At 53.6% G+C, this 21,788-nt stretch overlaps 1 protein-coding gene across 1 annotated transcript in view; it reads right to left on the reverse strand.

Moving 5' to 3' along the window:
* The window catches only part of LOC138373823 (polycystin-1-like protein 2), a 79,349-nt gene that overhangs the window by 37,389 nt on the left and 20,172 nt on the right, over window positions 1-21,788 (reverse strand). The window contains exons 8-21 of the mRNA XM_069456420.1: window positions 20,303-20,380; window positions 17,489-17,538; window positions 15,520-15,637; window positions 14,227-14,434; window positions 11,591-11,711; window positions 10,720-10,861; window positions 8,727-8,903; window positions 8,200-8,345; window positions 7,317-7,511; window positions 5,857-5,988; window positions 4,072-4,254; window positions 2,456-2,580; window positions 1,308-1,434; window positions 560-691 (exon numbers count right to left, since the gene is read on the reverse strand). Coding sequence (XP_069312521.1) covers window positions 560-691; window positions 1,308-1,434; window positions 2,456-2,580; window positions 4,072-4,254; window positions 5,857-5,988; window positions 7,317-7,511; window positions 8,200-8,345; window positions 8,727-8,903; window positions 10,720-10,861; window positions 11,591-11,711; window positions 14,227-14,434; window positions 15,520-15,637; window positions 17,489-17,538; window positions 20,303-20,380 — 1,934 coding nt within the window. The remainder of the gene's footprint in view (window positions 1-559; window positions 692-1,307; window positions 1,435-2,455; window positions 2,581-4,071; window positions 4,255-5,856; window positions 5,989-7,316; window positions 7,512-8,199; window positions 8,346-8,726; window positions 8,904-10,719; window positions 10,862-11,590; window positions 11,712-14,226; window positions 14,435-15,519; window positions 15,638-17,488; window positions 17,539-20,302; window positions 20,381-21,788) is intronic.

Consider the following 21,788-nt stretch of genomic DNA (forward strand, 5'->3'; position numbering starts at 1 on the left):
AGCGCTAGGATTGCAGGCGTGAGCCACCGCACCAGGCCGCAAGATCCTTAACTCAAGCACACCTGCAAAGTCCCTTCTACATTTAAGGTAGCATAGTCACAGGGATGAGGACATCACTAAAAACTGTTATTAGGCCGGGCACGGTGGCTGGGAGGGGAGGGAGGGAAGGGAGCAAAAAAAAAAAAAAAATCTTAAAGGAAACTGAACTCACATTGCACCATGGCATGCTTACGTGTTTGCTCAACGTTCAAGAAAATCTAACCAGACATTTCGGAGGCTATGTTACAAAGGTGGTTTATGCAATGAAGATGATTGAACTTTCAATCAACGTATTTACATAACCAGGAAACCTTCTTGGTTATACACCTAGAGATTGACAAATGAACGTACATTTATACTTTTAAGATAAATATAATGTTCAAGCTAATGTAAAGATCATTTTGAATGATTCTCTTCTGTAACCATTTTTTTCTTATAACCAAATGACTTTTGGTCCCAACCAAATTGAAAAGAAAGCCAGAAATGCCACCTGACTTCTGATGACACCCCCAACTTCTACCTCGATATTCTCCGACAGATTCTTCACAGGTATGAGCCGTCCACTAGGGCTGGTCAGACGGAGGCCACCAATGGTTCCACTGACGTCAAAGTGACTTTGGGCCTGGAAGGGGCTCTTTGGGAAACTCATCATCTGAAACCAAGAAGGAGGAGTGTCGGCCAAGACCCCCGTGGGGCTGGAAGGCTCGATGAATGATCAGGTCCTAAGCCTGGGCAGATGAGTAGCCCTTGCCCTTGGGGGTGACCAGGGGCCCTGCATTCAGCTCCTGCTGGGGTCCCTCAAAGCTGTGGCCTCAGAGAGCTGGCCCTGGAGAACCCCAATCAGACTTGCTTTGGCTGAGCAGTCATCACAATGTAAACCGTTCCAGTCTTTCCTCCCAGAGAGCCAATATGTGTCCAAGAGAAAGATGTTTATCTACTTTTATTAAGGCTCAAGGAGTAGACAGTCAAATGTGCCAATGTGGAGACAGAAAAGAGCCCTGGGTTTGCCATTTCCGAGCTAGGCACCAAGCCAGAGGAGCTGGATTTCCAGTGAACTAAGGCCGCGACACAGTGGAAGGAGGATGCATCTGGGAGCCAGGAAGGCCAGAGGGGCCACTAACTTGTGGCTTTGGGCAAGTCCTTGAACCTGGTCTGTAAAATGGGCACAGTAATACTCCGTAATCAACAGGGCTGTTAAAATGAACAAATACGTGCAAGAGCACTTTGCAGACTGTATAGGGCTGTCCGCAAGTTATTACTGTCATTACCCTTATGTCCACAGGCTCCTGGCCGTCCTCCAGACAGCCCAGGGAGGAGGCGGTGGGCAGGGTGAAGGTGGCAGAGTTGGCATCGCCGACGTGCACAGAGGAGCCTCGCCAGCTCCACGGCTGTATTCTGGCCACGGGTGAGGACGGGTGTGGGGGAGAGAGGAGAGAGTCAGTGTTGGAGGAGGATCCCCCCAACCTCGCCTCCTGCGCTACAGGGCGCCCGGCTTTCCCTGCAGAGCGGGCGGCTGGATCTTCCCCCCTCCCGATGGTTCTGCGAGTTTGGATCAGCAGAATCGGCATCAAAGGCAGCCCATGTGCCCTGTGCCGGGGTGGAGACTCCAGGAGGACGGGGCTCTGCCAGCTTTGCTGACTGCTGGGTCCCCAGTGCCCCCACTAGCGCCTGGCACGTGACAGGGGCACATATTCCCATCGAATGAATGATGAGCTCGGTGCAGACGTTGCTCCAGGGTTATCTCCAAACCTACCTTGACCCCTGATGCCATGGGCTTCGGGTCCCATCTTTTCTGGTCAGATTGGGGACCTGGTTTCAGACCCCACCTTTGATCAGGATGCTGCTTTGGGAAACTGCCCCTGGGACCCAAGTGGGCCACCCTGGCACTGGGGCTTGGTGCAGGGCGTCCCCGAGGTGCCTGCAGCGTCATGCAGACCCTGCTCTCCACGTGAAGGAATGGAGGGTGCAGGGCATCCCAGGTACAGGGCAGCACTCAGAGAGAGATGAGCCCCCCATGGAGGAACTCCAAGGCCAGTGTATCCTGAGTCCCCACAGGCTTGCGGGGCAATGGCTGCCAGATAGCCCGGGGCACTGCTAATGGTGGGCTGGTCACATTCAGTCGGCCCGTTTGCCTGCACAGTTCTGATGTGACCCGCCTCTCAGGACTCCTTCACGTAGCCCCAACCCTGGGCTCAGCATCCAACACCTCCCTCCTGTGCTGTGCCAGTGTGCCCCACACAGCAGGCAGCGGGGACCACCTCCGGGGGGAAGCCCCTTCCCAGTTCCTGGTGCCACCAAGTCACCAGCCCCAGGGCTGGTCTCCTGGGCTCCGCCCAGCGCAGGTCCCGGGGTGTGGGTGTGGAGTGAACGAGGTTAGGGGATGAGATTTCTTGGGGACCCACGGGGCAGCCCTTACCTGTCTGTGTACACGGCGATGGAGGGGGTAGCCAGTGTGGCTGGCAGGCCCCCGGGCAGCTTCCCCAGCAGGAGGGCGGTCTGCACACGCTCCGCAGCTGCCAGCAGCCGGGGCACGGTGGCGGTCTGGGAAAGGAGGCAGGAGAATACCGCTATGGACCCATCTCTGTATATCACCTTCGGTGACTGTCACCAGGCTAGAGTGGGACTTTCAGCAGGGACCGGGAAAGGGCAGAGGAGTGAGGGAGAAAGACAGCTCTGTAGGCGGTGAGAAGAGCAGGCACCTATGAAGATTCCAATGCCTGACTCAAGCCAGCCTTTTCCATCCTCACTACTGTACTCGGCGGGTGTTTAACCACAATCATACAGCAGATGGGGAAACAGAGGCACAGAGAGGATAGGTGACTTCAGGAGGCCACACGTTGATGAGGGGAAGAGCTAGACCAAAGTCCACAAGCTGAGCTGTCAGGAAACACGGCTGTCTGTGCTGCCGACACCCACGACACCCACGTGAGTGAGGCCTGGGGCTTATTCCAGGGGAATCGCAGAGCCGGGAGCAAGGCCGTTTCACAGGTCCCCGGGGCTTGGGCTCTGCTCCCCACCCATCCCAACCTCCAGATGAGACGAGTCCTTGCTGACACCAAGGCTGTTGTGGGGACCCAGGAGGGGCTGGATGTTTGCACAGAATTCCTGTTAGGGCACAGATTGTGGGTGCACGTGTGTGTGTGTGTACGTGAGTCTGCGAGTGTGTGTGAAAGTGTGTGTATCTGAGTGCATGTGAGTGTAGGCCTGAGGGTAAGTGAGCACGCTCATGCATGTGTGTGATTTTGTGATCATGGAGTGTGACCATATGTGGGCAAGAGTATGTGCCTGAGGCTCTGCGTGAGTATGAGCGTTTGAGTTAGTGTGAGTTTGCATGAGTGTGTGTCTGACTGTGTGTCTGCATGTGTTTGTGGGGTTGTGAGTGCGTGAGCATAAGTGAGTGTGTCCGAGTGTGTGAGCGTGTGCATCTAAGCATCCTTGCAAGTCCAGTGTCTTTCAGTCCTTCCTGGCTAGAGTGACGGCCCCACACAACGAAGAATGTGGAGCAGCAAGAGTGGGCTCTCCAGCTCTGTCACGATGACACCTGGGAGGCTGTGTCCCCATCAGGGTGCTGGGGCCACCTGAGACGGGGCTGCACCTGCTCCTACTCTGGGCAGCAGCCTCTCCTCTGTGTCCTTGGAGAAATGAACCAGGATTTTACCCAGACTCAAACGAGGGTCCATCTGACCTCTCCAACTGCCCATTTACCTGGATGAGGCTGAGTGCCTCGATTTACTGATGAGAAACGAGGCTTAGGAAAGCTCTGTAACTTGCCCAAGTCACAGCCTTCTGAGTGACAGGGGCAGGATTCAAACTCAGGCTGTCTCGTTCCAGAGCCTGTGTTCTGTGCCACACCACACTGCCTCCCAGAAGCTCTGCCCTCTGGAATTTTTCTTCCAGCTCCCTGGGCAACATTTTAACCTCTGAGCCTCAGTTGCGCCATTTGCAAGATGGGGAGGAAGCTCCATCCAGCAACGCTGGTGCGAGTGGGGCATGCGCTGGGTGTGGGGTCTGCATCTGGCCTGGGACACCCACCTGGCTGCCTTTGGCCTCCGCAGGCTCCTCTGGTCTGCTGCTCAGAGAAGCTTCCAGCACGCTGCCCACAGCCTGAAACAGGTCCCTGGTGGCTGCCTGGCGCCTCTGGTCCTCAGGATGCGCCTTGGCACTCGCTGTCAACAGGGCCTCGCTGACATGCTGCAGAGCCCAGCTAGCCTCCCACTGGGCTCACCCAAAGAAGGAAAAACATTGTGAGCCCCTGCTTGAGATAGACCCTCTTCTGTGCCATCCAAGGGACAAGGGCTGCATGGAGGGGAGCCTGGAGGGGCACATGCCAGGGAAGAGCTGGGCTGCAGCCGCCACGCACTGCCTGTGTCCCTGACCAGAGGCCAGGTCCTCCCTCCTTGCAGCACTCAGAGTTCCTTCAGCAGAGTGTCCTGGTCTTTCTCTGTGTCCTTCATGGAGCACCCTGCACAATGCCCAGCACATAGCAGGCCTTCAGGGACACTCGATGACTGGGGTAGCTGGATGCATGGATGGACGATGGAAGGATGGAAGGATGCATGAAGGATGGATGAAGGTGGACGAATGGATGGATGGGAGGGTGGGTGGATGAATGGATGGGTGGGTGGGGGTGTGGATGAAGGATGGATAGTGGGTGGATGGATGAGGATGGATAGGTGGGTAGATGGATGGACATAGCACTTTTTCCAATTCTGTAATAAGTATTTGTGAAATTATTTGTTTAATGTCTGGCTGCCCCAGTCGTCTGAAAGTGCCATGAGGGCAGAGGTCACATTGGCGTAAGTCACTGCTGAATTCTCACCAAGTTGCATGGCACCTGGCACACACCAGACATTCAGGAAGCACTAGTTGGAAGAATGAATACAGGAACGCGTGCACACATGAATAGAAGGATAGAGACAGAATGTCTATGTTAATAGGTGCATGTATATACAGTGTGTGCACATAAAATAGCTGGGTGAGCGCGCGAGTATGTAAATGGAAAGTGTCACATCGGGGCACCCATGGCCCCTGAGGCAGAGACCAGCCTTGCTGGCTTCAGGAGGAGACTCTGAGGGGCTGGCCTCCTGCCAGAGCGGGTGGAGCAGAGCCAGGCAGGTTCCCCTTGAACTGTTTCCATGGCTTCCTTTTTAACCCTTGGCTGCCATGACCCTGCGAACATGGGGTTTGAATTAGAGCTCTCCAAGAAGCTGAGCCCAGGCAAGGATCCCAGAGCAAGTCGTTTATTCAGAGGTGACTCGGGGAAACATGCTAGGGGGAGGGGGTGAGACAGGGAAGGGTGGAAGCCCTACAGGGGTGTGGCCACGCCCATTTCCTGCGGCTCAATCCGCTTGGGATTACCCATCAAGACATACTGGTGCCCCAGCGCCATTAGTCACCGACACTGCATGAATTCCCTGCCCCGTGGGTAGGTAGACGGGGCTCTGGGGGATGGGGAAGGCCCCCAGGCAAGGAAAGCCAGGAGCTGGTGTATGCCGGGGTGGGGGACACGGGTTCTCAGCAGCGGTGTCTGGACCTGTACTTGGCCACCCAAAGATTAATTAGACTCAGTTCTCCCTCAAGTTGCTCCCTGGTGGGTGGGGAGAGAGGGTGTGGGCAGACAGCCCTCGCACCCGACGTGAGACACCCTCCCATGCACCACCCACGCAGGACCGCTGGAAAGAAGATGGCAGAGGTCTTGGTGGCCTCGGGAGAACCCCATGACTGAAGGACCCCTTTGCCCTATGCTCAGCTGGGCTGTCACCCGCCACCATGGAGGAGTGTGTCCCATGGCAGGCTGACCGGGTGGGCACTACGCACCTGGGCCAAGGGGGTGAGCTCCTCACTGTGGCGGGTCACCTCTCTCAGTGCCTTGGCCAGTCCCTGCACCTGCTGCATGTCCTCCCGGCTGGCCGTGACCGCAGACAGTGACCCCAGCACATGCTCTCTGACCTTGGCACAGGGCGAGAAAGGCGGGGAGAGGAAGTGTAACCACAGTGGCTCCATGAAGTCGTTTCAGAAAGACGTGGGGTCAGAGGAGCGACCAGGCTCTTCTGGGGTTTTCTGAAGCCCTGAAGGCCTCGGTTTGCCACATGGGTGGTGTGGGAGGCAGGACAACGGCCTTCCAAAGATGTCCACATTCTGATCCCCAAACCTGTGAGTTACCTCATGTGGCAAAAGGCACCTTGGCAGAATCACTTAGGAGCCCTAGGTCAGGCCTTCCTGTCGCTGGGGCCGCAAAGCATGAGTGAGGGGCTGGCTTTGGCCATGTCAGGGAAACCCTAAGCGTCAGACATGGCCCCGGGCGGGCCACTACAGTCTCTTACCCGCTATTTCCTCATCCATAACATAGATGGGGACCTCACCTTTTACATCATAGGGGGATTACACATCCATGAAGCCCTAATTCAGGGTATGGCAGCTCATGGAAGGTGCTCAATAAATGTCACTCTCTGTAAGCAGTAACCACGACAACTGCTGCTTCTGGTATTGAGTATGTACCTCGTGTCCAGCACCGTGCTACAGTCCTGCAAACCTTTCAGGGACCAGGAGAAGTCTTTTTTCTCTTCTACATGCCCAGCAGGGGTGTGTCTGTGTATACGTGCATGTGTGTGCACACACGTACATATTCACGTGGCATGCGCCGAGAGTGGAGGTAATCACATGTTCTGCGATAATTGTTCATACCATAGGTTGAAATGGCCATTTTGTGGATTAAAACTGGTTACATGTTGGCCCTTTTTTATAGTTCCACCTTTAGCTGCAGTGATCATAATTCTTACTTAACTGTCACCACCACTTTATGAGGAAAATGGTATTGTTATCCCTCTTTTCCAGATAGGGAAACTGAGGCTTAGAGAGGTTCAGTCCTTGGCCCAGGACAATGCAGATGGTGGTAAGTGACAAAGCTGGGACAACATCTAAGGGCCAACCCCAAACCATTACCCATATGAGCGAAGCCAAGTCACTCTTCTCCAGGCCTTGGATTTGTTGTCTTTGATACGAAGGGATATTTAACACTAGTGTGGAGGATGCTCTCTGACTTCCTTCCAGCCCCAGAAGTCTGTGACTCCACGAAGGCCAGCCAAGAAAGCAGGTTATCAACGGAAAAGTCATTTTCTTCACTTTGTGTCACTCACAGGGACTGAGAAGGAGGGGATGTCAACCACTTGGGAGGCACCACAGGCTTCTCTTCTGATCCCCAAACCCCACCCCAAAGCTCGAACGGCTGCACACAGACCCTGGGGCCCCAGCGAAAGGGTGTGAGGGACCTGCTGCACCTTCCGTCTGACATCCATTCTCAGCTGGGGCCCCGAGCCCTGGCCCTGGAGGTCCGCGTTCAGCACAGAGGACACAGACTTGGCCAGCTGGAGGAGCCGCTCGGTGCCATGCTCGCCTTGCAGAGTAGCGGCGATTTTCTCTGACACGGCAGCCTGGAACGCCCCATCCGCAACACGTGTGTCTCCGAGTCTCACCTGTCGGGAAGCCAGGAATGTGCTCAGTGGTCCCCGTTCAAGAACCTGGGGCCTGAAGTCACGAGTCTTCACGTGGGGAACCAGAGCAGGCCTGAACGCCGTTGGCCTGGCCTGGGGGCTCTCGGGCACTTCCTGAGGCTGGAGGGCAGCCGGACCCACTTGGCCCAGGCAGCTGATGGCCACCAAAACCAAGCCTCGGTCAACTCACGCCTCAGGCAAGCCATTGCTTCACCGCTCACTGCCCTCCTCATCTTGTTCTCAATCCCTTCCCCTCCACCCGGCCTCTGACCCTCGAAATCTTCTCGGGACTTTATCCAGGCTCTGCTTTGTGTCCCTGCTGGCTGCTCTTGGTCCTCCTTCCTCTGAGCTCTCTGGAGACACTGGCCTGACTCATGCTAGGATCCTTCTGTGCCATCCCTGCCCCTGGCTCCCAAGACCCTATCCCTATCCTGGCCACAAAGTCGTAAGATCTGCACAGGTAGAGACGACTCCGGTCATGTCCATGGCTGTCTTCCCAGGATGTGACACATAGTAGAAGCTCTGTCAATATTTGTTGAAGGAATGAATGAATCAATGATTTACCTGGCTATGCCTTTGGCTGCCTGTCACCAGGCCACCCTTTTGGTGAGGTTCAGATGGCTCAGGAGGTTTTCTCAGTAAACAAACAACGGCCACCGCCACCACCTACCTTAACTGCTGCCTGGGTCTGCTGTCTATCCCCCGCGCGATTGGTGACAGAAATGACCACTGTCAGCACAAAGTCATTGTTTTCTTTTCCAAGTGGCAGATAAACTGATGGGAGGACAGGTTCAGGGCCACAGTGTAGGCAGGAACCTGGCAAAATAAAAATTGACTGGTTAGGGGGACATCTCCAGGCCACAAGGACACTGCTACCCACTCAGGCAGAGCCTGGTCACCAGGACACAAAAGCCACTGCTCTTGAAGGCAGGACAGACACTTGGAGATTCCACGCTTTCAGAGAGTAGACAGCCATATACACTGGTTCACTGTCTTCTCTAAATGCAGGTCACTAGAACTTTGCGATAATTTTACTAACATTCATGAAAAATTGCTGAAAAAATCCCCCATTTTTCCTGCCAACCTCTCTCGGACGTAGACAACATCCTTTGTAGCTCCCAGAGCGAGAAGGGCCCCCCTGTTCTTGGAGGGGATGAGCCCAGGAGCTGAGGGGAGAGCGGAGTCCTCGGGTGGTACCTGATTCCAGGCAGAGGCAGTACTGCAGGGCGCCCAGGGCCGTGGAGGCGTTGCAGACGATGGAGAAGCTCGTCAGAACAGTGCCCTCCTCCGGGGCAATGGCGCAGGTGGGCGCCTCGGGGGGAGGCAGGGTGCTGATCACATAGGTGTCCTCCCCGTAGGCGCGTCTCGTCAGTGCTGGGATGAAGACAGATGGCGCTTAGGGGCCCGTGTAGGTTCTACAAACTCGATCATGCTTCAGGATCACCCAAGGAGCTTGTTAAACATGCAGATTCCCGGGGCCCTCTCCAGAACTGGAGGCTCAGACCTCTCTGGAGATTCTGGGGCAGGCCCAGAAATGTACATGGCTGACAACTCTCCCTGAGGCCGGGCACCCCAGGGTCTCGCTTTGAGAAACTGGGCAGAGATAGGGGAAAAGAATCAGACAGAGCTGAGCTTAAATTTCAGTTCTGCCGTTTATTAACCAAATGACCTTAGGCTTGGTTGGTTGATTTGCTTTTTAATTTTTAAAAATTTTTTATGTTTAATTATTATGGGTGCATAATAGTTGTATATCTTTATAGGAAATTTTTTTCTTTTTAAGACAGGCTCACTCTGTCACTCAGGCTGGAATGCAGTGGCACGATCACAGCTCACTGCAGCCTTGAACTCCTGGGCTCAAGCTGCCTCAGCCTCCCGAGTAGCTGGGACTGCAGGCTCGTGCCACTACATTCAGCTAATTTTCCTATTTTTTGTAAAGATTGGGTCTCGCTTTATTGCCCAGGCTGGTCCCAAACTCCTGGCCTCAGGCAATTCTCCCGCCTCAGCCACTCAAAGCGCTGGGATTACTGGCGTGAGCCACCGCACCCGACCAGACTGGTGTTTTTGAGAGTCAGTTCCTCTTCTATAAAATGGGGCTAATAACAACAGCTTCTTTACAGAGAGTTTGTGAAAAGGAAGCGTATTGGGAAAAACTAATATGTTCAAGATCACTGAGCCAGGAAGGACAAGAGCAGGCTGATCCCACCCCGAAGCCCACGCTCCTCCCAGGCCCCCGCAGCTGACCTGCGGCAACGTCACACATCACCTGGTGCAGTCACCTGGTTTTTCAAAAAGAGCATATGCCTGGAAGAGCTGGGCATAAAGAGAATTTTAATCCATTAAAAAGAATTCCTTGGCCTAGACTCAGTTCAGAAGGTTTGGGGTGGACCCGACCCCAAACTAGAACCCCAGTTTATTCTGGTGCAGGTGGCCTATGGGCCACTTCAGGAAATATAGTGCCAAAAGAATCCTTCTGGCCGGGCGTGGTGGCTCACGCCTGTAATCCTAGCACTCTGGGAGGCTGAGGCGGGAGAATCACTTGAGCTCAGGAGTTCGAGACCAGCCTGAGCAAGAGCGGGACCCCGTCTCTACTAAAAATTGAAAGAAATGGACAGCTAAAAATATATATAGAAAAATTAGCTGGGCATGGTGGCACATGCCTGTAGTCCCAGCTGCTTCCGAGGCTGAGGCAGGAGGATCGCTTGAGCCCAGGAGTTAGAGGTTGCTGTGAACTAGGCTGACGCCACAGCACTCTAGCCCGGGCAACAGAGTGAGACTCTGTCTCAAAAAAAAAAACAACAACAACAACAACAACAAAAAAGGAATCCTTCCTAAAAAGAATACCCCTCCCCTCTATTATTTCTCTTTTTGAGAATCGACATCTCCCACCCTGGGCTTGTTTTAAATGACAAGCTCTGCATTACGACAAGCTCTGAATTACCCTGGCAGGATATGCAGGTCGCACAAGCCCAGAACGACCTGTTTGTGCCACTGGTGTCCTCTCACTATTATCCCCGGTCCTCGTGTAAGGAAACTGAGGCACAGAGAGGTTACATCCTTTACCCAACGTGTCCCTCGTGGCGGGATTCACGCCAGAACCTGCGCCACGGCGGCGTGTGAAACCGGAGCCCCGGATTTCAGTGTTTCTGTGCACCTCGGTTCCCTGACGGGCGGGGAAAGGGAGGCTGCACACCTGTGGCTCTGATCCTGACGACCTGGCCCCAGGCCCGCAGGAGGGAGCTGCGCAGCCGCAGGGCGGAGGTGTTGCTCTGCAGCCGGGTTAGAGAGCGGGGCCGGAATCCACTGAGCCCGCAGGCGTCCGGAAGAGGCTCGGCCTGGAAGACAGCAGCGCCCAGGGCCCCTGAGGCTGTCGTCGGGCCACTGGACCTCAGCGGGACGGTGGCTTCTGACTGCTGGGGGGGGCCTTTCAGATTTATCTGCGGTGAGTAGAGGGCAGGGACCTGCTGCCTCCGGGAGGCCGGCCTGGAATGCCCAGTCTCCAGCCTTGTCGGGGTGTTTGTCTGAGGCCAGTTCCCCAGGAGCACAGCGGGGGATGGGAACCCGTGTGCAGGTCATCTGTGGGAGGAGGGCGGTCAGGGAAACCCCTGGGAGGGAACAGGGCAGAAGGAAGGGAGGCAGCGAAGTGGTTTCAGGGGGCATCAGCCTGGCTCCCAGGGAGCTCTGAGCATAAGCTGCGCCACGGAAATTGGCTTCCTCGGGGGCGGGGAGTGGGCTGGGCAGTCAGATGCCACGTCCATCCTTTGTTGGCCAACAGCTGCTCTTCGGCTGCTGGGACAGGTGCGTCAGCCTGGAAGGGGGACTTGGCTGGGGCAGCAGTGGCATCCGCTGCAGGGTTTCTCCCAAGTGTTCTCTCCCTTGTGTCCATCCTCCCTGCCGACAAGTCCCTGACCCTCCCCTACAGCCGCAGCCCACCCCCGACGCCCCCTCCACAGGCTCTGAGTGGGGTCGGCCCACCCCTGGCTCAGCACAGGGCTTGTGACTCCGGTCTGGCCAAGCAGCGCGGGGGGAGATCTCCCGTGTTTGAGTGCTGTCCACGTCCTTACCTTCCCTGTTGGGGTGCTGTCTAAATACCAGCTGAACGTGGCCCCCGGCGAGTCATCTCCCATGGAGACCCTGAGCAGAACGTCTTCACGGGCATTCACTGGCCCGCAGTTCTTCTCGCAGCTGAAAGGCACAGAAGACAAAGCAAGGAAGCGTCTCTGGGCGTCGCTGTGGTTTGGGTGTTTGTCCCCTTCAAACCTCCCACTGAAATTTGATCCCCTGTGTTGGAGGTGAGGCCTGATGGGAGGTATTTGGCTCATGGGGGCAGATCCCTCACCAATAGATTAATCCCCTTTGTGTGCGTTGTGGGGAGTGAATTCTTGCTCCATTAGTTCCCTTGAGAGCTGGTTGTTCAAAAGAGCCTGGCGCCTCCCTCCTCTCTCTCTTTCCTCCTCTCCCGCCATGTGATCTCTGCACTCGCGGCTGCCCTTTGTCTTCCGCCATGAGGGGAAGCAGCCTGGGGCCCTCACCAGATGCAGGTGCCCAAGCTTGAACTTTCCAGCCACCTGAACCATGAAGCAGATCTTTCTCTGTCGCCCAGGCTGGACTGCAGTGGTGTCATCATAGCTCACTGCAACTCACTCAAACTCCTGGGCTCAAGCGATCCTCCTGCTTCAGCCTCCTGAGTAGCTGGGACTACAGGTGCATACCACCATGCATGGCTAATGCTTTTTTATTTTGTAAAGATGGGATCTTGCTATGTTGTCCTGGCTGGTCTATAACTCCTAGTCTCAAGCAGTCCTCCTGCCTTGGCCTCCCAAAGTGCTGAGATTATAGGCATGAGCCACCGCACCCAGCATTTTTTCTTCGTAAGTTACTGAGCCTCAGATATGCCTTTCAAGCAACACAAAATGGGCAAAGACAGACGTCTTGAGCACTCGATTGGTCTTTTGCCTGGTTCTTTTCAAGTCTTTAGAGAGGGTGGGCCTTTTTTCAAATGAAAGATGGAATAAAAGACACCCCTGCCCCAACCAACACCGGGACATAGCCTTGGTCATGAAGATGGAGTGATTCACAGTCTGACCAACTTCCCGATTTGTTCACTGCCAGGGTGAGAATGTGGAAAGTGCACGAGGCTGAGACAGGACACTGGGTTCAAATCCTGTCCCTGCCACTTACGAAAGGCCACCTTGTGCAAGTCACTTAAACTCCCTGAGCCTCAGTTTCCCCACCTGCAAAGTGAGAGAATAAGACCAGAGGATTTCTGCGATTAGTTTTAGTTCTAGTAATAGTAAACTAATGCTGTGGTTTCATGGCATGTGCACCCTGCATGACTTCCATCTTTCTTAGCTTGTCCAGCGCTTACAACCCTGTGAGTGACGTATCAGAAACCCCACCGCACAGACGGGCAACCCAGGCTCAGAGAGCTTCTGTGATTCATCCTAAGTGTGTGGATAGAATGTGGACCACCATGTCTGGATCCGAACCCTGGGCCTTCTCTAATGTCCTACCCCTCCCTTGAGCCAAGGAGAGGTCACTTTGGCATCTCCTGTGTGTCCAATGCATCCCCCAGGACGGCTCTTGAATCTTCCTACTTCTGTCCTCCTATCTGTCCTAGTTCACGTGTGCGGGATGTTCTCCATTTGCCCCCCATTCCCTTCCCACCAACCCTGCGCTCTGTGTCCGGGAGCTGCGCTCTGCAGACCGCCTCCCCCGGCTCCGCACCCTCTGCTTCTGCTTCCGGTCGGGTGCACTGACGGCAGGCTCTGATAGAGGCTGGGAGGGTGCGAGCTGAGGGGTCAGGGTGTTTATTCACTCTCCCTGCTCCTTCCCTGACAGGCCACAGCTGGGAGAGGCTGTGCTCCTCCCCCAAGGTCACCTGTCCCATTGGGCGGTCCCTCTCCCGCAGCAACAGCTCCCAGGGGCCCCAGTAACCCTGTCCCCACTCCTACCTCTGCAGTCCTGGGAGCAATAATGGCTTCCCCTGTTGTCATCCTGCATCGTCACCCCTGATTCCTTCCCTTATCCCCGCCCACACCTGTAAACAGACCCTGCAATCCAGCTCTCGTCTGTTCCTGGTCTGAGGGAGCCGCCTGCTTCCTTCAGGGATGGGCTGAAAGGCTGAGCCACCTTGACCTTCCACCTCGACTCCTGCAGGGGCCTGAGCCACCTCCCTGAGTCCTCTCTTGCACTCCTTTGGCCCATTCTCCACTCGGCCACCAGAGCATTTTAAAGCAACTTGCGATCACGTCCCCTACCTGCTTAGAACCCTTGGATGGCTCTCTCTACAGAGCTGTCAGGGACAAGACCAAAATCTTGGCAGGTCCTGCCCAAGCCCAGCCCTGCCTACTCCACCAGCTGCTTCTTGTCCCTCTTTTCTCCGTACTCAGGACACCGGCCTCTTTCACTTTCTGTTTGCCCACTCTGTTCCCTCTCCAGCCTCTCTTCCCTGCCCACCTTCATTCCTCCTCCCCCCTGACATGTTCCTGAGGGACATGTTCTCTGATCTCCCAGTCAGGGAAGCTGTCATAGAAGTCGCTGATCACCAGCTGGTAACCCCCACGAGAACAGAGATGGGCCGTGTCTGCCCACTCTGGAAGCCCTGCCCCTAAGTCAGCACCAGCAGGCGTTGGCTCTCGGGACAAGTTGGCCGAATGAATGAATGACAGGCCTGGAGGGAAGTGCCCACGGGCCCCACCTGACCCGAGGCCTGAGTTCCAGAGGAGCAGACACGTAGAGGCATCGTTCCGCCTTGTTCTCCAGCTCCTGGCCTCTGAGGACAGCCAGGCGCAGGGTGACAGCAGAGCTGGGCGGCGGCAGGCAGGGCGGCGGCAGCACCAGCTCCCTCTGGTCTGTGTGGAGCAGCCGCCTCTCAACGCAGTCGCTCCACTGAGCCCAGCAACGCCCTGCAAGAGACGGGCGGACGCTGTTATCCACCCAGGAACCCACCTTCTGGTTTGGGGCTTTTAAAAGAGAGGGGTCATGTGTAACAACATCGGCTCCATATAGAGATTTTGATTTTGATTTTTAAAGTCACTTTTCATGCAGGTGCAGGAATGGTGTTGCAGAAGGATGCGTCTGGGAAAATGACCCTTGCTTCACCTAGACGCTGTGCAAACCTGCAGGGTGTGCTGGGCTTGCCCTGCGTCAGTGACCTGCACTGGTGACCAGGCAGGCACGTGGCAGGAGGAGCTACAGCCCTGCGAGACTGTCCAGAGCAGCTTCTTATTCCTGGTGCAATTGCCACTCCATGTGGATGAGGCTGTCACAGCTGTGTGTCCCTAGGGGCTACTACGGGGACCTGGAGGCTGTACCTCCACCTGGAAGGCTGCTGTGTCATCTCCTTTACGTTAGCTGCTCCCTAAATTCCTTTATTCTCTGCCCTTCGTCTCTGTTGATCGATGTTTCCCCATCAATCCCTCCCTCCCCGCCACCTCCAGTGCAGTGGTCACTCCCAGGTATGCCCAGGGCCCAGGCTCATCAGCTGTCACCTCAACTCTGCAGCTGTATCTCTGTATTCAAAGAGTGCGAACTGACATTCAGAAGGATGTCATGTCCATGTGGCAACTGACCTCCAAAGCCTTAACATTTTGCATGACTTTTGATCCAGTTATGCCACGTCTAGAAATGTATTTCTGAAAGTAATCCCAGATGTAAATAAAGATTGCACTCTAAGGATGTTCATTACAGTGCTATTTATAAGTGCTATTTCATTACTGCTTTTAAATTCTCTACGTTCCCTTGTTGCCGGCATCCAGGGGAAGCCGCCCCCTGGTCTGCCGCTGCTCTCCCCACCCCCCATTCCCATCCAATTTGCAACCTCTGCCACGTGCAAGTTACACAAAGTGTCAGGCGTAAGTACTGCCAGCGTGAAGGGTAAGAAAAAGAATAACAAGATCTGACCGCTATTCATTACTTTTTTTTTTTCTTCCTAATGTTTAGAACCTGTGACTATTCACCACTTCTGAGTGACAGCTGCAAGACCACCTACCACATGACCACTGGAAGCGCAAATCCTTGTCCGTGTCCCGCCAGCCCAGCGTCACTGTCGTGAAAGGATCCGTGTAGGGACCAGGTTTAATGTACACCTCCACGTCGCTTTTATCGTTCTGCGGAAAAAGCAGCCAGCTGGTGAGACACCGCACTACGACTGGCTCAGCCTCACTGCGGGGCGCCCTGCACCCCAGAGCAATTCGAGCCACAAGTGGCCACAGAGAAAGGCATGGAATGGAGACAGACGCTACCCAGACCACCTGGCTCCCCCTCATGGGGCGTCCACTGCATTCTCAGGATCACTGGGTAAGTGACTTTGTTCTAAGTGTGGGCTCAGGGTCCACCGTGCATTCGACGGTGTCCGCAGAGGCCACTCCGGACGGGGCCCTGTGCTTGAGGCTGGAGATGCAGGAGCAGAGACTCAGCCCCTGCCCTCGCCTGCGCGGAATGGGGAGGGTGGGTCGACCGGCCATTAAGCCAGAGTGGTAACTGCGGCAGAAGAGGGGAGCCCAGGGGAGCACTAGAATGTAGAAGAGGGAGACAATAGGTTCAGAATGTAGGCGCTGGGTCCAGCCAGATGTCAGATGGTATCATTAGCCCTGTGACCTTCGGCCAGTTTCTAAGTCTGAGCTTCTGTTCCTCTGAGGGTTTGATAGCAGTTGCTGAAGTTGCTGTGGTCCAATCTGCTAACACTGTGTCTGGCACGGAGCAAAGGTGCAGGGTTGCTACCTTTATAAACCAGCTGGCAGAGGTCGGGGGAGCTGCCCCAGAGGACGGGCTCCCAGGGGAGAGGAGGAAGGTTTAGCCAGGCAGCAGTGGAGAGCACGTGGCTTCTAGAAAGAGGGGATGGCAGGGCGCATGGTGTGTTTTGGATTAAATTTTGGTGGTACCTGTTAAACAGCTCAGGCTGTGGAGCCTCTTTTTCAAGCCTACAAGGCTTGGCCTGGAATAACACGAGGCCAAAGTGGAACTCAACCCTCTATGGCCTCCCATGGCCTGAGAATAGAACCCAAACTCCTTGTCGGGGCACCTAAGGCCTGCACGGTCTGGCCTCTGTCCATCTCTCTGTTCTCTCCTGCCCCTTTGCCCCACCAGGCTGCAGCCACACTGGCTTCAGGGCATTTCAAGCCTCCCCCCTCCTCCCCGCCCTGTTCTCATCCCACCTACCCAGAAAGCTCTCGCTCTGCTTTCCATCCTGGTTGTCTTATCTTCATGTGCCCACTTAACGGTCACCTCTTCAGAGGCCTTGTCTGACCACATTTGCCAGACCCCCCTCTGTTATTGGCTATCACTGCACCCTATTGGTTCTTGTTACACACTTATCAGAGTTCCTCATTATATGCTAATTTGTTTGTTAGTCTCACCCAGTAAGCTTCATGAAGGCAGGGACACATCTGTTTATTCACCATTGTATCCCCAGCACCTAATATCATAACCTGAACATTGCAAATTCAGAATAAGTCTTTGTTATTGAATAAATGCACACATGAACAATGTCAACAGCAAGGAATTGAAGACCAGTCTTGTTATAAAAACTAAGAACATGGGCCTATTTTCTAATATAAAGCTATATTAGAAAGCTATAAATTTCCCTCCGAGCACAGCTTTAGCTGCACTCCACATATTTGCATAGGTTATATTATCATTGTCATTTAGTTAAAAATATTTCTAATTTCCCTTGTGATTTCTTCTTGACCTACTGGTTTTATTTTTAGAAATGTGCTGTTTAATTTTTAAGATGCCTAAGAGATATCTACATATCCTAGATATGCATAATTCTGTTGTGGTTAGAGAACATGCTTTGTTTGATTTCAATCCTTTTGGTTCTCTTTTCAAATGGAAGAAGTCTTGGGAATTCCTAGTGCTCAGACTATTAGTACCAACCAAGCAAAACTCAAAACTAAAACAGAGTGCTTGGACATCTTTTCCTTGTGAGGTTACTTTTTTTCTTTTTTTTAAATACTCACATTCTTTTCTTCAGCATTCATTCCAGATGGTTCTTGGAGACTGGCAGGGGCTGTGAACACAGTAGAAATGGGTATCAAGGTTTGGCTGAAAACCTTGTAAAATGTTGTCAAGAGGCAGAGTCAGAAGGTCATGCTACATTCCCCAGGGGCATCCCCTGGTCTTTGGAAATGGTCTGCGAGAACACAGCAAACATTCAGGTCGTAGGGAAATGGGTCAAAAGCAAACCATCATGTCCACCTTTGTGCTAAAGATAGTGGTTAGCAGCTAAGAAGGAGGCAGCTGCCCATGCAGCTAAAACATGAGCGTTAAAGTCAGATAGAGGCAGCTGTGTGCTGCTAATATTTAACTACCAGTGGAGGGCTTGGGAGTGAGGAGCCCTGAATTGCAGTGTTTGCTCATGTCTGTGCTGTAAATGTTCCCACCAGAGTGGGTCTCAAGCTCCCAAGCTGACGTTACTGAGTGTAGGGTGAGGAGAGACGGACACAGTCAGCTCTGGCACACAGGTGGGAGCCGGGGTGATGTACCATCATGTATTGCTATACCCTCTTATTGGCCCAGTATCGACTATGTTCACTGGGCAGATTGGTTATTCTTTCTGAGTCTTAGTTTCTTCATCTATAAAAAAGACCAAAGGCGATCCTTGTGTTAATATCTCAGTGCTCCAGGAAGCCTGAGGGCTACGCCGCTGATAGTACTGCATTGTAAACTACACGTGCATAGAGAACGCTAGTGTGCTAAGTTTAAGAAATGGAAAAGGTACACTCAATCGATGTCTCTGAAGATATTGAGATGTTAATATGATGAATGTCTAATCAAAGTGATTAAGATAGGAACTTAGAGTTACTCCATATGATTCACGAGGCCCCAGTGACTTGCATATATTAAGGGCCGGGACGATTGAGAATTAAAAAAAAATTCTCTCCCAGCAAGTTCTCATTCACACAACTATACCTAGGAACGGCTGTATAATTATACAAAGCAAGGCTTAGATGCCAAAGAGGCCTTTCTTAATCTTAAGAAGGAAGACAGGCAGAAGAAATTAGGAGAAATAGTTGCTGCCTCTGATCCTGCAATGAATTAGCTGAGTGACTTCTGCAAAGTCCATTAACCTTTCTGGGCCTCAAATCCTGTGGAATTTGGAACACATGGAACAGGAGGGCTGTCACATGGGCATCTGATTGTGTCCCCCACCCTCCAACCCCTGTCTAGACATCCCTGCCTCCTCCCTGGGGTATCAGCACCTGTGGGTGATATTTTCCCTGGGCAAGCATCCCTCCCCCACTCTCAGCCCTTGGTCTGGGTGACGCTGCCGCTACATCCTGCTCCAGGGTGGGCACGTGCTCCTGACCTACCCAAACTGAGCCCACTTCCCCCTGGTCTCAGCAGCTGGTCCCGGAGGGAAAACGAACTGAGCTTGGGCCAGCAAGAGCTAGCCTCAGGACTTCTGCTTGGAAATAGCCACCAAGAGGTGCTCTCTCTCCTCTGGGCTTAAGAATCCAAGCCTGGGGCCATCATGCACTGCTTGGGAAGAGAGAATCAGAGTGAAGCCAACAGAAAACCAAGAGCTGGAGAGAGGCAGATTCTGAAGACACTGATGATGGATCCGGCTGGACTGAAGACCAGGTCTACCCCCCTGGACTTCCCACTTTCTGAGCTGATGAAATTTCCTTTTGACTCAAGCCAGTTTGAGCTGCTTTTCTGTCCCTTGCTACTCAAAGAGTCCTGGCAAACACATTCGAGGTGAACTTTAACTCTGGTGGCTACTCAGCAGCCGTTATTCCATCCCTCCTCCCGGCAGCCAGAGTCCTTCTCTTCCCACGGAGCCTGCAAACACTGGATACCTGTTTTCCCAGCGTCACTTACAGCCGGGCACCTGACCCCACCCTAGCCAGGGGTATGCAAGGTGAAGATTGCAGGGGGCTAGTGGGGAAGATTTTCCCTCTAATAAAAAGAAGTAAACAGGAGAAAGACCCTTCTTCTGCTGCTGGATAAGGCCGGGTTTGCATGCAATGTCTGGAACTGCAGCAGCCACTTTGATTCCAAGAGAAGCAAGCCTAAGGACAAGGACAAGGCTCTGAGGATGGCAGAGCAGAAAGATAGACTGAGGCTGGGTCCTTGCTGACATCACTGAGCCACTGAACCAACCCCAGAACTACTTACCTCCTAACTTCTTATTATGTGAGATAAGAAAATCCTGAATTTAAAGCCACTTAGGTTAGACTTTCCATTACTTGCAGCCTAAAGCATCATAACTAATACAAACTTCCTGTTTTAGAATTCTGTATCATCAGTGATTGAATGTTGTACTGTATATATCATTGTCTCTTTGGAGTAACCAGAGAATTCATTTTTTTTATTTGTTTTGTTTTTGTTTTAGAGACAGAGTGTCACTCTGTTGCCCAGCCAAGGCTGGAGTGCAATGGCATGATCACAGCTCCCTGCAGCCTCGAACTCCTGGGCCCTAGCAATCCTCCTGCCTCAGCCTCCCGAGTAGCTGGGACTACCTACAGGCTTGTGCCACCATGCCTGGCTAATTTTTAAAATTTTTTATTGTAGAGACAGGGTATTACTATGTTGCTCAGGCTGGTCTCAGACTCCTGGCCTCAAGCGATGCTCCTGCCTTGCTTGGCCTCCCAAGGTGCTGGGATTCCAGGCATGAGCCACCACTCCCAGCTCAGAGAATTCTTAATATTTATAGAATGAGATGTGTACTCAGAGCCCCGTTTTGAAGGGCCCCTCATTAGATCCCAAGCAAGTACAATGCCCTGGACTCCTGGCAACAGGTTTCATACCCCCTTGCAGAAACACCTTACCTGTGACAGTGATGCTTCCGATTTCCAATGTCAAGTTGGAGAGGGCATCCCTCACCAGCACAGTGACCAGAAAGGTGCCTGCAACGCAGAGGGCAGAGAGTTACGGGCGTTGTCGGTAGTTGTTTAACTTGCACTGAGACAACTCTCCCAGCTTGTGCTTCTCCAGCCCCCCAAAACAGCAAGTTATCTTTCACCCTCTGAGCATTTAATGAACCCCTGCTGTATGCCAGGCACCTGGTGCAAGGCTCCGGGGATGCAGAGATGAAGGGACATGGTTCCTGTCCTCAAGGGTTTTATTGTCTAGTGGAAACGTAGGGCAGTTAAGTGCCAAACCATGGTAGGAACTGGCCTGTGGGCATTGTGGGCATAGGGTGGGGTCACTTCATGCTCAGGAGAGGAGGAAATGGCACACAGGAGGGCACCAGGGCTAGAGCTAGATCCCAAAGGATGCGTGAATGCTCATTAGTCAGGTTTAGACCAGGGTCCCGCAGAGGGAAAGACAGGGCAGGATTGTACGACGGGTCGAGAGAGCAGAGCGGGACGAGAAGGGTCTATAGATCCGTCTGGAGAGCCCTCGCTAACACGTGTGTCCCCATCCCTTCCCCACGACAGGTGGGTGCTACCTTCTCCTCTCAAGTCTAGGGAGAGGGTCTTCAGAGGGGACCCTTCCCAGGAAAGCTTGACATGTGTTCTTTGAGGTGTGAGAACCCCTTACTCATGCCCTCGAAGGGGAGTGGGGAGGGATGTAGAGGGCTACACGTCCGGGAAATAACTTAATTCGGCTGATGGTAGGCCACAGAATGGGTAAGAATTTTCTATGGACCAGATGTGGGCCTTGGAGAGAAGGGTGCTGAAGAAGGCAGGGAGAACGAGGCGAGTCCAGCAGAGAGAGGGGAGGTGGCCCGGGAGAAGCTCCAGGCAGGTGAGGCCAGCTGGAGAGAAGGCACCGCCCGCATGCCAGAAGCTGTGGTCTCAGGGGCCCAGCAGGGGACCTCAGGAATCCAGAGGTGCTCCCGTAAGAAAGAGGCAGCTTCAAACCTCTGCGGGGCCCCAAGTGCCAGGCCAGCCAGGACGGGGCCAGTGCTACCAAGTGCACACGCTCCTGTCCTATCCTGTTCCCTGTCCTTCCTCCCACCCCCGGGACCCCCAGAGTAGTCCAGATCTGTTGGCTTTAGGGGGAACAGAAGTCTGTTAATCATCTAAAAGTGAGCAAAAAGACACGAGGCATGCAGAGACTTTATCAATGAGTAAGGCATAAATTTCCCTACTGAGCAACTTCTATAGGAGTTACTGTTTGTTATAGGAGACAAAACTGAATTTGCATTTGGATCATCGCCCGTGTGCTGTGTGGTTTTCCAGTTTCGGCAACATCTGGGTTCTTCCTGTGCCAAGCTAGACCCTTGGTACCTGGTGACGTTCCAGTGGTTTTCTTCCCAAACCCGTTGTCCCTTCTGCTAACTCGTTTGCTAGGGCCTGGTAACCCCAC

This window comes from Eulemur rufifrons, chromosome 23, assembly GCF_041146395.1.
Source record: "Eulemur rufifrons isolate Redbay chromosome 23, OSU_ERuf_1, whole genome shotgun sequence".
NCBI lineage: Eukaryota > Metazoa > Chordata > Mammalia > Primates > Lemuridae > Eulemur > Eulemur rufifrons.